General features: G+C 41.8%; 1 protein-coding gene across 1 annotated transcript in view; it reads right to left on the reverse strand.

Moving 5' to 3' along the window:
• Nucleotides 1-3,185: 3,185 nt before the first annotated feature.
• The window catches only part of Gjc1 (gap junction protein gamma 1), an 18,108-nt gene continuing 6,904 nt past the window's right edge, over nt 3,186-14,389 (reverse strand). Inside the window, exons 2-3 of the mRNA XM_055620236.1 lie at nt 6,330-6,405; nt 3,186-4,776 (exon numbers count right to left, since the gene is read on the reverse strand). Coding sequence (XP_055476211.1) covers nt 3,566-4,756 — 1,191 coding nt within the window. The 5' untranslated portion in view covers nt 4,757-4,776; nt 6,330-6,405 and the 3' untranslated portion in view covers nt 3,186-3,565. The remainder of the gene's footprint in view (nt 4,777-6,329; nt 6,406-14,389) is intronic.

Raw genomic sequence — 14,389 nt, forward strand, 5'->3', positions numbered from 1 at the left:
TGATGATAATTCTGGTTTGGGGCTCCACTCCCCAAACCTGAGGATTGAACCCAGGACCTATGTGCCAGGCAAAAACATTTCACCTCTGAGCTGGAACTCCAATCCCAATAGTTGATTTTGTTTTTGGATATAGGGTTTCTGTTTAGCTCTGGCTGTCCTGGAACTCAACTCTGTAGACCAGGCTGGCCTTGAATTCATAGAGATCTGCCTGCCTCTGCCTCCCCAGGGCTGGGCTTACAAGCGTGCACCGCCACCACTGAGCAAAGCCTGTTCTTGTGTACCTGACTACAAGATTCTGGCTAAATCAGGTGTGGGCACACCCGAACCACTGCTGCAGCAGCCAGGTTCATCAGGGCCTCCACCCTCACGTTGGCTTCTCAAGCATCCAACCGCTATTTGATAAAAACATGTATGGGCAGAGTCTGTGTAGAATCTGAACAGGTCAAGCCAGATACTGGCAGAATCGTTTTATTCCTGTTTTCAGCATGACTTTCATGTGTTTATTCTTAAAGGTTTTTTTCATTATTATTTTATGTGTATTTTGCCTCTGTGCATGCCTGTGCACCACGTGTGCATGTGTCTGCAGAGAGAAGGCAGCAGCGGATCGTTAGTTGGTCGTTAGCTGCCATGTGGGTACTGGGATTTGAACCTGTCCTCTGGAAACACAGTTAGTGATTTTATTGGTTTCTCACAACAGGGTTTCTCTGTGTAGCCTTGGCTGTTCTAGACTTTGTAGACCAGGCTGGCCTCGAACTCACAGAGATCTACTTGCCTCTGCCACCCCGAGTACTGGATGACAGGTGTGAAACACCAAGCCCTGTTTTCTTTTCTTTTTTGGTTTTGCAGCCAGTGCTCTTAACTGCTGACCGTTCTATCCAGCCTCAGGATCATGTCATGAGGGGTAAATATTGTATTTTGCAAAAGTCTGTGTTCAAAATCTGGAAGAAATATGCTAAGAAGGCATCAGGAGTTGGGAAATCCTTGTCATGATTAAAACTTTAGCAAGAGGGTAAAAATAACCTTTTACAGCGTATACACATAAGGATGTGACCTAGAATAAGTTTCTATAGACTCTGAGAAGCTTTAGAATCGGCTAAACAAAACAAATATTAAAATTAAAAAACAAAAACAAATTAAAACAGCAACAACAAAAAACCATTCTCATCTTAATGAGTCAAGATGAAGCACTGGGGCATTGTTAGAAACCAATGGATGCTCCTGGCACCAAATGCCTTTGCCTGGTTCTTTCTGGCATTTCTGCTTGACTCCTTCCCTCATCATTCCAATTCCCAACCTTTCCACGGGCAGGCTACTCTGCTCTCCCTTAGGCTCTGGGTAGATGGCTGGGAGTGTGTGTGCATTTTCTGTCCTTCAGTGAAGACATCTGCCAGCAGGGCAAGAACCAGGGGTTATCTTAGCTAGACTTAGGTGATTAAAATCTTGCCAGTCTTATTAAAATTATATGCATTGCCCTATTAATCAACTGGTTTGAAAGGACTGTTTAACTATTAATTTCTCATGATATATAAAAATATATTATTTTCTGAAAAGTTCTCTTTAGCTTCACCTGCTAAAAAGGTCAGAGACAATGAACCTTTAAACTAGGCTAAAGTTTAAAGATCTTTTAAAAAGCAAATGTACATAAACAAACATCTAGAGGATAAAATGGGTTTGGGGAGGGAAGGAAAGGGCAACAGCAAAGGCAAATGAGCAAACACTGGGTACTGTCCAGTGCTCTAAATAACAGAGAACTGGCATTTCAGATATTTTTTTTTTTCAAGACAGGTTTCACCGTGAAGCCATGGCTTCATGTCCTGGAACTTACTTTGTAGACCAGGCTGGCCTAAAACTCACAGAGATCTGCCTGCCTCTGCCTCCAGAGTGCTAGGATTAAAGGCGTGCACACTACTACCTGGCAGCACTTCAGATTTAAGAAAGCAAAACGTAGTACTTCCAAAATTTCAAAATTAGAGGTGGCGTGCAGAAGCTTTCTATTAGAAAGAGCAACACACCCACAGAAAACGCTTGCTGCTGGACATAAAGTTCTACTCACCTCACCAAGTTCTATGTAGACTCAGCACTTCAAGACAAACATGAGCCTGATGAGAGCAAAGCTCTCCAATGTGGTATAAGACTGAAGATGGCAAGAAAACACTGCAAATCACTAGCTTCATGAACATTCATCCTTGCCATTAACAAATATATGTATATGCTAATAGGAAGTAGATACTGAACTCATCTCGAAGAGTAGCCATTCAGACAGAAACTTCCAATGGCAGACATGGCAAACCATATACATTTTACAGCAAACTATTAAAATAAAGCATCTGGATTTAGGCCTCTTGCCATTTCAGTACAAGTAACTGAGTTTGGTTTTGTTTTGTTTTTAAAGATTTATTTATTATTTATACAGTATTCTGCCTGCATGTGTGCCTGCATTCCAGAAGAGGGGACAAGATCTCATTATAGATGGTTGTGAGCCTCCACATGGTTGCTGGGAATTGAACTCAGGACCTTTGGAAGCACAGCCAGTGCTCTTAACCTGTGAGCCATCTCTCCAGCCCAGCTTTGAGTACTCTTTAATCTGAGAATTTTTGTTTCTATTTCTAATGTTAACAAATATAGAAAAGATTCATGACCAGCTTTTCCATAAACCAGTTGGCTTTATAGACAGAGACTCAGGGCAAGAGGGACCGCTTCCCAGCTTCCTACAGTTCATTCTCAGGTGTCACATGTGCTTCTGCTTCCTGGGAGCAACAGCTCAGACCACAGCACCGTCATGCTCATTGGTGTGTGCCGGACCAGGACATCTTTGCTTATCAGTTTTTTAAAAGAACATAAGTCAGAGACACACCATCTAAGCACATAGCAGCCATCCTGGGTGTTTAAAGGGAATTCGTAGTGAATCATTTATTTCCTCTGAAAATATCTGCCAAGAATGGCTACAACTCAGTCACAGGAAGGAGACTCCAAGATTCCTCAGGTAGAAGAAAGATCTCAGCCTCTTTCTGATAAGGATCTTCTTCCAAAGACTCAAAGACTGGTATTTCTCCCTCAGTTTCCCTACATAACTTAATTTATTAAGTGCACCATTCTCCTAGAGGTCTAATCACAAGGTAACATTTGCTAAACAAAGTAAGAACACTAGCCTTTAACAGGCATTATTTACAAGAATTTTTTCCTTTAATATAAAAAAGTATAACTACAGCAGTCCAATGTACAAATACAAAAAAAAGTTATCATACTAAAAAAATGTACCATAATACTGTACATACAAAAACTGTTCAACAAGAATGATTTAAATATGTCTGTTCTTCTCTGGATCCGGAAGACACAAACGTAAGGTTCTGCAACTGCATTATTGCTGAGAACATGTGCCTGGGAACACTGTTTCCCTCTCCCCACTCATCCCAGCTCCACCTTCAGAGTCCCCTGAGTTTGGATCGTGAGCCAGCAGCATCCCTGAAGATAACCAGAGCCAAATGTTTACTCAATGGAAGTCATTATTCAGCGAGTCGCTGCTTACCATAAACTATGAAAACCCAAGTTTTAAGCCCAACCAAGATTAAATCCAGACTGAGGTCTTCCCATCCCCTGATTTGCTACTAACACTGCTTTTGTTGGACCCAGATTTGGACCCCACTTTGGCCTTCTTTTCCCGAGGACCATGGGGATTGTTCTGGTGATGGTAGGCCTGGATTGCTAGATCCAAGCGCTCCTGAGCCATTCTGATCTCCCGCTGCAGAGTCTCCAGATCAGCAGGGAGGTGCTCTTCCTGGCTGCCATACTGCTGTTCCTGGGCGATATTGGCTTTGTTCTGCTTGTAGGCAATCTTGGCATTGGACAGCTCGGTGTACTGGATTTGATCTGGTTTGACAGCAATGTTATAGCCAGGGGGAGCAGATGGTGTATTCCAAGTGAAAGGATAATTATAAGCACCCGGATCGTCAAGTTCCCTCCTTTTACTGTTTAGTGAGTCTCGAATGGTCCCAAACCCTAAATGAAGCATCTCCCAAATGTTAAGCAACAGGCAGAGGCCTGTGACACCATACATTATCAGAAGGAAGATGGTCTTTTCAGTAGGTCTAGAAATAAAGCAGTCTATCTTATGAGGGCACGGAAGCCTGCTGCACACATAAAATGGGTGGACTTGGAAGCCATACAGGAAATACTGCCCTATCAGAAAGCCCACCTCGAACACAGTCCTGGCCAGCAGCTGCAGCACATAGATTTTCATGAGCCCATCCTCCCGAATTCGGCGGCGGCCATCATGCTTAGGTTTTGGCTGGCTCTGATCTTTATTTTCTTTTTCACTTTCTAGCTCCATTTCTGGATACATCATAGGATCCTCTTCATGGTCCTCTTCTGTTTCTTCCAGAGCCCGGTGCTGTTTCCAACGCATGGCATAGGGTTTGCTCCGCGCTGCTTTCTTGTCTGCCTCACCATGCTCCATTTTGGCGATCTTATGAATAGCATATCCCAGGTACATCACAGAGGGGGTTGCAACCAGGATGATCTGGAACACCCAGAAGCGCACGTGGGAGAGTGGCGCAAAGGCATCATAGCAGACATTCTCACAGCCCGGCTGCTCTGTGTTGCACACAAATTTGCTTTGCTCATCGTAATAAATGGACTCTCCTCCTACAGCAGTTAGGACAATTCGAAAGACAATCAGCACAGTGAGCCAGATCTTCCCTACAAATGTCGAATGGTTGTGGATCTCCTCTAGCAGTCGAGTCAGGAAGCTCCAGCTCATGGTGGTGAAATTGGTTTGTCCTGGCAGAGGTGAAAAAGTCCAAGCAGGGGGAATCAACAAACATTATAAATAGTTTTCTATTTTTGGTGCCCATCCCCAACAAATAATCAAACCCTAACAATGTAAATTTTAATTTACAGTTTTTCTAGGGACTTTGTAGCCCTGAAATGTAACTTACTTGAAGACTCATAGTAGAAAAAACATTAGAATTTAGTTGTAGCTCACTCTTAACAGCTTTAGGTGACACAGCACACCTTACTCCACGTCTGGACAAAGACGGTCTTGTTTGCTTTCCTAGTTCATTGAGATTTATTTCTCAGGTTGCAGCCATTGTGTTTACATATATTCGTGTGTAATGGGACATCGTCGTGCGATACACATAACAAAATAACGCACTGGGGTAGCTTTCTGGTCCAGTCAGAGTTACCACTGAGAACATAAAAATACCCTTGGGTTGGACTTCATCATGAAGAAGCAGTTTACTAGAAGGCTTAAGTTTTAGACTAGCTGACAAAGTGTTCAAGTAATTAAGAAAGCCTAGATTGGCAACACACCCTTTAATCCCAGCACTTGGGAGACAGGGCAAGTGTATCTCTCTGAGTTCAAGACTAGCCTGGTCTACAAATTTGTCCTGGGACAGTCAGAGATAGACAGTGAGAGCCTGTCTCAATTTTTTTTTTCTTCAAAAGTAACACACAGCTGCAAACAACTGACAACGATGCACACTAAAAAGAGAAAGGAACCAGGGAAGGAGAGTTCCCTGCTACACCACTGGCACAGCAGAGCCTGCCTTTATTTTTTGTTGTTTTGTTTTCGAAGCAGGGTTTCTCTGTGTAGCCTTGGACTTGCTTTATGGTCCATGCTGGCCTCGAACTTAGAGATCCACCTGCATCTGCCTCCCTGAACACTGCGATTACAGGCGTGCACCACCACACCTGGCTCCCTGGTTTTACAATCAATGCTACAATCAATGCTCTTACGACAAATATTTTTCCTTATGGTAGATGCAAAAAAATATTTGCTAAACTGATCTATGAGAATAACAAATCTAACTAGTTGCAAACCCACTAAAATACAGTATTTTTGTTTTTGTTTTTTGAGACAAGGTCTCACTATGTAGTTCTGTCCTGGAATCTGCTATGTAGCTAGCCTCAGACTCACAAAGACCTGCCTACAGAGTGCTGGGATTACAGGTGTGCACCATGCCCAGGTCTTATTCCCCCCCCCCCCAGGTCTTATTTTTGATTTTTTGTTTTTGTTTTTCAGACAGAGGATCAATTGTTGTTTACCTCAATTGAGGCTGACCTCTGAACTCAAGATTTTCCCACCTCAGCCTTGGAATGCTAGGATTACATTACAGCATTACAGAATTTTTGTTACCAACCTACCTTTAAAAACAGCATTTTAAAGGGTAATTTTATTCTGAGCTACTGAGATCTAGAATCCATGTCACATGTTAAATTTTTATTGTAATATTTGACACAAAGTACATGTAAATTTTCAACTCCTCCCTCTCCCCCTGCACTTGCAGATTATGGTAAATCACCACCACCAAGTAAGGTCAAACACTTACCTGTTATCCAGAACGTCTGTTACCCAAACCTTTCTTTCAGACACAATATTTTGTTTGTTATTTTCCCAAATTCTCTCTGGAAGGAAAAAAGAAAACAATGGGTCATAAGCTTCCTCCCACAGAAAACAGTAAATCACTACTGTGTCATTTTTAGGAAGAAAAAGTTTTCTGTGTGTTACAGGAGTCACTCAGAATGAGATGGAAACAGGCCTGACCACTGTTTTCTCCTCCCAAAATAAGGGACAGGAGAAATTAACAGTGACCTGAAAGTTTCTAAATCATAAGGTTCTACAAAAACCTGATAGGGGCTGGACAGATGACTCATGGTTAAAAATCACTGGCTGCTTTTTCAGAGGACCTGGGCTCAGTTCCCAGCACCTACTTGGAGGCTCACAACTGTCTGTAACTCCAGTTCCAGGGAATCCAACAACCACTTGTGGCCATTGCAGGCACCAGGAAAAGAAAAGAGTGGTAGGTGTGCTATGTACTAGTATGTACGTACATACATACATACATACATACATACATACATACATACATACATACATACATACATGCAGACAAATGAATAAAATTAATTTAAAAATAAAAGAAAGCCTAATAGGAAAAATGAGTCATTTGTGAAAATGCAAAACTGCTGGGCATGGTGGAGTATAGCTTTACTCCCAGCATTTAGAAGGAGGGCAGAGGCAGGCAGATGTCTTAAGAGTTCCAGGCAAGCCAGAACTCAAAGTGAGACCCTGACTCAAAAGAAACAGGAAAGGCCACCAAAGAACTTTGGCAACTACAGCAAACAAAACAAAACACCAGCAGCAGGCAAGGTTAAAGCAGGCACCAACAACCCTGCCTCTGTCACAGCCAGTACTTCTCCTTGGGATTTGAGTAGCCCAGGCGGAGCAAGCTGTTCAGCTGAAACACCCAACAGCTGGCTCAGTTACTGAGCCACCCTTCTCCACAGGAGGTGATTTACACATCCAAAGGCTCACAAAGTCAGAGAGAGAAAACACCTGGACTGTGATTAAAAACAAAATAAAGTGAATTTGAGGCCAGACTGGTTTCCAGAGAATTCCAGGCTAGCAGGCTACATAGTGAGACTCTTGTTTCAAGACAACAATACAAACCAATGGAGGAGAAATAACTGTCCATTAAGTAAACTCTGTAACTCTGAAATGCTAGGGCCAAATGTCATCCATAAGGCACCAACTTTTTTTTTACTTTGATTATTTAATAAATAAAATTAAAACAATTTCTGAGGCATGGTCCAGTGGTACATAAACTTCAATCTCAGCACTCAGGAGGCAAAGGCAGCACATCTCCCTGAATTTAAGGCCAGCTAGTTGATATAGAAAAGACCGTCTCAAAACCAAAAACAAAAAAAGAACCCCTGAATGCTCATAGTAAATTTAAGTGGAACTTAGGATTTTGCTGTTGTTGTTTTAATAACTTTTTTTTTTTTTTTTTTTGTCCATTGGTGTTTTGCCTGCATGTATGTCTGTGTCAGGGTGTCAGATCCCCTGGAACTGGAATTACAGACAGTTGTGAGCTGCCATGTGCTACTGGGAATTGAATCCCAGTAAGCACTGGAAGAACAGCCAGTGCTTTTTAACTGCTAAGCCATCTCTTCAGCTCAATTGTTGCTTTAAAATATTGGGGGAGTCGGATTATAGAAAAAAGCTAAAATGGTTTATTAAACACTCATGAAACAAAAATTAAAAGAGGTATAGACATAGCATATGTCAAATTTTACATGTGAAAAGCTGTCACAAGAAGCCAAACCAGTGGAAGACAAGGCAAGTTCAGGAGCAGGGTCCCACTATGTAGCTGTCTTGTCTACTTGCTATTTTAGAAGATTGGCCCTCAACCTCTGCCTCCTGAATGCTGGAATTAAAAATGCACCAGCACATCTGGCCAAATTTGGGGGGTTTTGTTTGTTTTGTCTTGTTTTTTTGAAACAGGGTTTCTTCTTATAGCCTTGGCTGTCCTGGAACTAGCTCTGTAGACCTTGCTGGCCTTGAACTCGGGACCACCCAGCAAATCCCCCACACACACACACACACACACAGGGTTTTTCTGTGTGCAGCCCTAGCTGTACTGGAACTCTGTAGACCAGGCTGGCCTCCAATTTACAGAGATCTGCCTGCCTCTGCTGCTGAGTACTGGGATTAAAGGCACGTGCCACCACCAACCGGCCCAATTTTTGTCTTTTATTTGTTTTCATTATTTTTAACCATATGTGTGGTAGCACACATATGTGTGGATGTCTGTGAAAGCCAAAGGCAGTCAGAGCTCCCTAGTGCTGAGTGACAGGGGTACTAGGAACCTAATTCAGGTACCCTGCAAGAACAGTACACCTTATTATTAACTGCTGAGCCAATTCTCCAGCCCCCAATGTCCATCTTTTTACATAAGTACTTACATCTACATGCTTCTGCAACAAGGAGCCACCTCTGCAGCCTAACAAATGAGTAACTTTAAGGATTTATAGCTATGAAAATATTTCCCAAAAGATCCACATTTCAGAAAATAACCCAACCTTTTTTGATGGAAGAAAGTGTAAGATACGAAGCAGCCATTTTAACACACCCAGAATTGAGTCTTGTACACTAGTTAAAACTGAAAGCTTAGAAATGCTGAACCAGGCCAAGTGCTGAGGCTGTGGCTCAGTTGGTAAAGTGTTGGCAGGCCTAGCATACACAAAGCCCTGATCTGATCCCAATACTACATAAATGGGACATGGTGGCACACACCTACAACTCGGCATTTGAGATATGGAAGCAGGAGAATCAGAAGTAAGTTCAAGTTCACAGCCAGCCTGAGATACATGAGACCCTGGGAAGGAGAGTAGAAGAATGGGAGAGACTGTTGAACCTTACTTTCCGTACGTTTTTTATACACAGCATCCTGTATCTACACCCTAAAGCCTTTGGGGCAGGTCTCCCTATAGTTTATGTTCTTGACTCCAAAATGTCTGAGAAGAAAATCTTGATATTTGGTCCTCTCTATATATAATGCACACAAATTATTTCATCCTTCTTAATTCTGTAGAGGTGAGATATACCAGGGTCATTAAGAAAAACGACCACACAAATAGCCTGGAGAGATGGCTCAGAGGTTGAGGACATCTGCATAGAACAACAGCACCCACACGGCGGTGCGTGACCTTCCATAAAGCTCCAGTTCCATGCGGTCCAGTGTCCTGGTCACTGGGCACACAGGAAACACTGACATACATACATACAAAGCATCCATACACATGAAACAAAACTTCTGAAAGAAACCACCCCACACACAAAAACCACAACCAAAATCCCTTAAAATATTTTGGCTTTCCATTATTTCTTCCAGTCTTTATCAATGTGAATATTTAAAAAGAGACACTGGCTTCTCTAAAGAAAAACAAACAAACAAAAAAACTCACTTGCTAAGAACAGGAAAATTTCAGAGTTTAAGATCTTAAAATGTAGAATAAACCAACCTAAAGCTTAAAAAAAAACAAAAACAAAAACAAAAACTCTGCAAGGCTCCCTGTGACCAGGAGGGACAGAATCACTGACCAGGACATTGAGAAGTTAGGACATTCGGTCTGGGCACAGCAGCCTGAGACAACTGTTCAGGGGGATATACAGACTGTGTACATACCAAGTCCTGAGAGCTGTGCCCGCACTGGGGGCACACCAAACACATTATCAAGATTATTATGAGGCCTCAACTTTTTATCTTGTCACCTCAACTGGACTGGGAGCCCCTAAAAGACAAACACCAGACACTTACCTCAGCATCTAGACCAGGAAGATACATTTTAAGTGCTAAATAAACATTTGATCAACAAGTGAACAGACAAATTTCTCCAGTACTCGCTTTATACCTTTGGTTACCTTTTATACTTTTCTTCTTGATTTCCATTTCATTGCTGTCTCTTTCTCTTTTTTTAGACAGGGTTTCTCTGTGTAGCCTTGGCTGTCCTGGACTCCCTTTGTAGACCAGGATGGCCTCAACCTCACAGAGATCCGCCGGCCTCTGCCTCCCTGAGTGCTGGGATTACAGGCATGCGCAGCCCCTGCAGGACTCATCAGTCTGTCTCAAAAACAGAGTAAGCAATCTACTCCTTTAATCCCAGTAGAGACAGATAGACCTCTATGGGTTCAAGGCCAGCCTGGTTTACACAGCCAGTTCCAGCACAGTCAGGGCTACACAAGGAAAACCTATTTAGAAAAAAAGCAAAAAAACAAAAAAAGAAAGGAGAAAGTGAGTAATCTCATAAGGCAGTGACCTTTGATTGTAGATGGCTTACACAGAAGACAGGATGCTGTACAGACTCTAGTGTCAGGATAGAAGTTAAACATTTTTAATTTCAAGTTTCAGTTTCTAATCTTTGTTCAAAACTTTCAGAAACCCATTAGTTTGTTTTCCTGAGATTTTGGCTCTGGCTCTTTAAAACCTGTACCTTAAAACATTTGATCCCAGCCCAACCCCAGATTTTCAGAGGCTCTCATATTTGTTTGAGAAAAAAAGCCAAGACATAGAAATGTGATCAACTTTCTCTATTTATTTATCTACATAGGGTGTTTTTTGTTGTTGTTATTGTTTTTAATTTCATCATCTCTGTGTTAGCCCTGGCTAGCTCAGACCTTACTGTTTAGGCCAAGCTGTCCTTGAACTTGTGACAATCCTACCTCTGTCTTCTGAGTGCTAAGACTACACAGCCAAGAATCACCAAGCTCAGCTTCTTCTCCCTACCCCTAGAATAAAATAAAGTTTACTGAAAAAAGTTCAAGGGAACAGTGGGCTGAGCAGTAACTACAGAAGACAGGATGCATCTTTCTCTTTTTTCTTTTTGTAAGAAGGGTCTCACTTTGTAATCTAGGTTGCCTGAGCTCTCAGGAATCCTATTGATTGAGTATCCTGAGCGTTGAGATCACATGTGTGAGCCACTACACCCTGCTTCTTGGCTTTCTTCTATTTAAAAGCCAGGTGTGTGTGAGTGTGTGTGTGTACATGTGTGTGCGCATATGTGTACTTATACAATTAACCGTTCTGGCTGCTCTTCCAGAGGACCTGAGTTCAAACAGGTGGCTCATAACCACCTGTTACTCTAGTCCCAGGAGAGCCAATGCCTTCTTCTGGCCTCTGGCCTCAGGTATCAGACATGCATACAGAACAAAGACATGCATGTAGACAAATAACTACATAAAAATAAGCAAATAAAATTAATTTTAAAATAAAATAAAAATCAGATGGGGGCTTAAACAATGGTTCAACAGTTAACAGCATATTGTGTTCTTGTAGAGAACCTGAGTTCAATTCCCAGCACCCACATCAGATTATTTCATGACCTGTATCTCCAGATCACATGTACAATCCCACGGAGACACACATATACACACAGAATTAAAAATAAAGTCAGACAGACTAGGCATGGTAGCAAGTTTACAAATCACAGCACTCAGGCTGCCAAAGCAAGAAGACCACTAGTTCGAGGCAATTGGATAGAACACAATCTTGTCAGTATGTTTGTACATCTTAATTAACACTGGGGTGGGGGGATCAGTAAAACAATAGTTATTCACTCCTTAAATAATAGACAATACATGACAGAGGAGGGAAACAACATGAGACTTCTAATTATCTACACTAAGTGGAGGGTTTCCAGAGCAAGGAGAAATACACAAAAGCCTAGCAGATTCACTGGGTTGAGGAGACAGCCCAGATAGGCGGAAGCAGGAGGAACTCCTAGGGGCACACCACCAGAGGGTGGAAAAGGGCACACTGCATAGAACAGGCCCCGGATGTCTACAGAAAGCTCCATCTTCAGCACGGAATTGTTCATGTGTGAAGAAGCTACCAAAGAAGTGGGATAACTTTGACATGACACAGGACATGCAATGCTTTGTATTCCTACCAACCAAAGTGGAAGGACACCTGACATCAGAGTGCTCAAAGGAGGCCAAGATGGATTTGGACCAGAAGCTCTGAGCATGCTCAGACCCAAGCCTAGATGCAAGCTAAGAACCAAACTGTTTTCAAAACTCAAATAAACACAGAACAAAGCTTTAGAACACTTAAAAAATACAAAACCAAAATCCAGACTCTAACACCAATTCATACTAGTTGACAATAGTCACAATTCATACTAGTTGACAATATTGTGTGACTAATAACAAATTACCACTTACAGGAAAATGTGATCCCTACTAGATAGATACTACAAATAATAGCTACAACTTCAGAGAAGAACGATCTAACACAGGCTTCACATCAAGAAAGTCAAACAAAGGACGCTGACAATAATAAGGAAAGTATTTCTTTTTAGTTATTTTTGAGACTGGTTCTCATTATGCAGCCCTGGTTAGCCTGGAACCCACTATGTAGAACAGGCTGGCTTTGAAATCACAAAGATCCATCTGTCTCTTCCTTCTGAGTGCTGGGACTAAAATTGTATGCTACCACACTTGAACCTAAAAATTTCAAGGAAAAACAATTTTGCTATATATTCAGACATTCTAAAACTCTATGTTGTTAAGAGTTACTATACATGAATGTTCACAATAGTCTCCTTCCAACAGCTCATCTGGAAATGACACCAAGGCCATCAGCAGGAGTCTTGGCTATGCAGCACATTCAAGGCCAGCCTGGACTAGATGAGATCTTATTCAAAAAGAAAAAAAGGAATACTATTCATAATAAATATTAATACATGAAACACGGGCATACATGCATCTCAAGCAGGCCGGAAATGGACATACTCCTGACTTCATTCATATGAGCACTTTTCCTGGGGTGAGTGTGGTGTGAGCCTTTAATCCAATACAGAGGAAGCAAAAGACTGTGCCTTCAATGTCAGCAAGAGCAACATGGTGACAGTGTCTCAAAAAACAACAAAAATTAGCAGGGTGGGACAGGCCTTTAATCCCACTTAGGAGGCAGTGGCAGGCGGATCTTTGAGTTCAAGGTCAGCCTGGTCTACGAAGTAAGTTCTAGGACAGCCAGAGCTACACAAAGAAACCCTGTCTCAAAAACATCACCACAACCAAAAACCTTTTTAAAAGTTCAAGGCTTATATTAATTTCCATTGTTCTTTTGTCAAGTTCTTTATTATTATTATTATTATTATTATTATTATTATTATTATTATTATTATTATTATTTACTTCTGCCTGACCATCTATCTTTGATACTTCCTCTTTTTTCAGAAAAAGTCACGAGTATTCCAGACCTGAGACTCAATGTATAGTTAAGGATGAACTTCGGATCCTCCCAACTCTACCTCCCAAGTGCTGGAATTAATTACAGCTATGTCACCCAAGAGTTTCATGTGCCACTGGGTACAGAACCCAAGGGCTTGGTGGGCATATGTCATCTGAGAACTCTGCCAACTACAGCCTTAGCCTGGCAGTCCATACTTTAAAATCATAATTTCTTTTCTAAATAAAAACAAAATCTATGATGAACTAAATAACTGATCCCCACCCCCACCTCCAGCTAAAGAGACAGCTGTGGGTGCCAGGAACCAAACTCTTACATTTCACATTTTTTTGTTGTTAGCCTCGCCTTTAAGGGCTGACCCATCTCTACAGCCATAAGTGACTAATTCCTAACCCTAAATTTTGTGAAACTGAGTAAGAATGGACTAGGAGCCAATGACAGTGCTTCGGAATCCACATGCTTCAGGAATGAGGTCTTTCTTTGTACATTTTCTTTAGGATTTTACTTTTAATTGTGTGTGTATGTGTTATGTGTGTTGGAGAACATACACATACATATGAACACACACACAAGTGCAGGCATCCACTAAGGCCAGAGGTCTCAAATGCCCCTGGAGCTGGAGTTCCAGGTGGCTAGGAGCTGAATGGACTCAGTCCTCTGCAAGAACAAGTAGTGCCCTTCACCACTGAGCCATCTCTTCACTCCTCTTTCCACATTCCCAATTCTGACATAAATGGAGAATATCAAACTAATTGAGTTCTATGGTTCACGTTGCTTAATATTATCTATGGCACAATAAAATTCATAAAACAACTGAAAAATTACGTAGAATTCAGCACTTCAGGGTCAGGAAGGAA

Source organism: Psammomys obesus, unplaced genomic scaffold (assembly GCF_907164565.1).
Source record: "Psammomys obesus unplaced genomic scaffold, mPsaObe1.curated_primary_1811, whole genome shotgun sequence".
Classification (NCBI taxonomy): domain Eukaryota; kingdom Metazoa; phylum Chordata; class Mammalia; order Rodentia; family Muridae; genus Psammomys; species Psammomys obesus.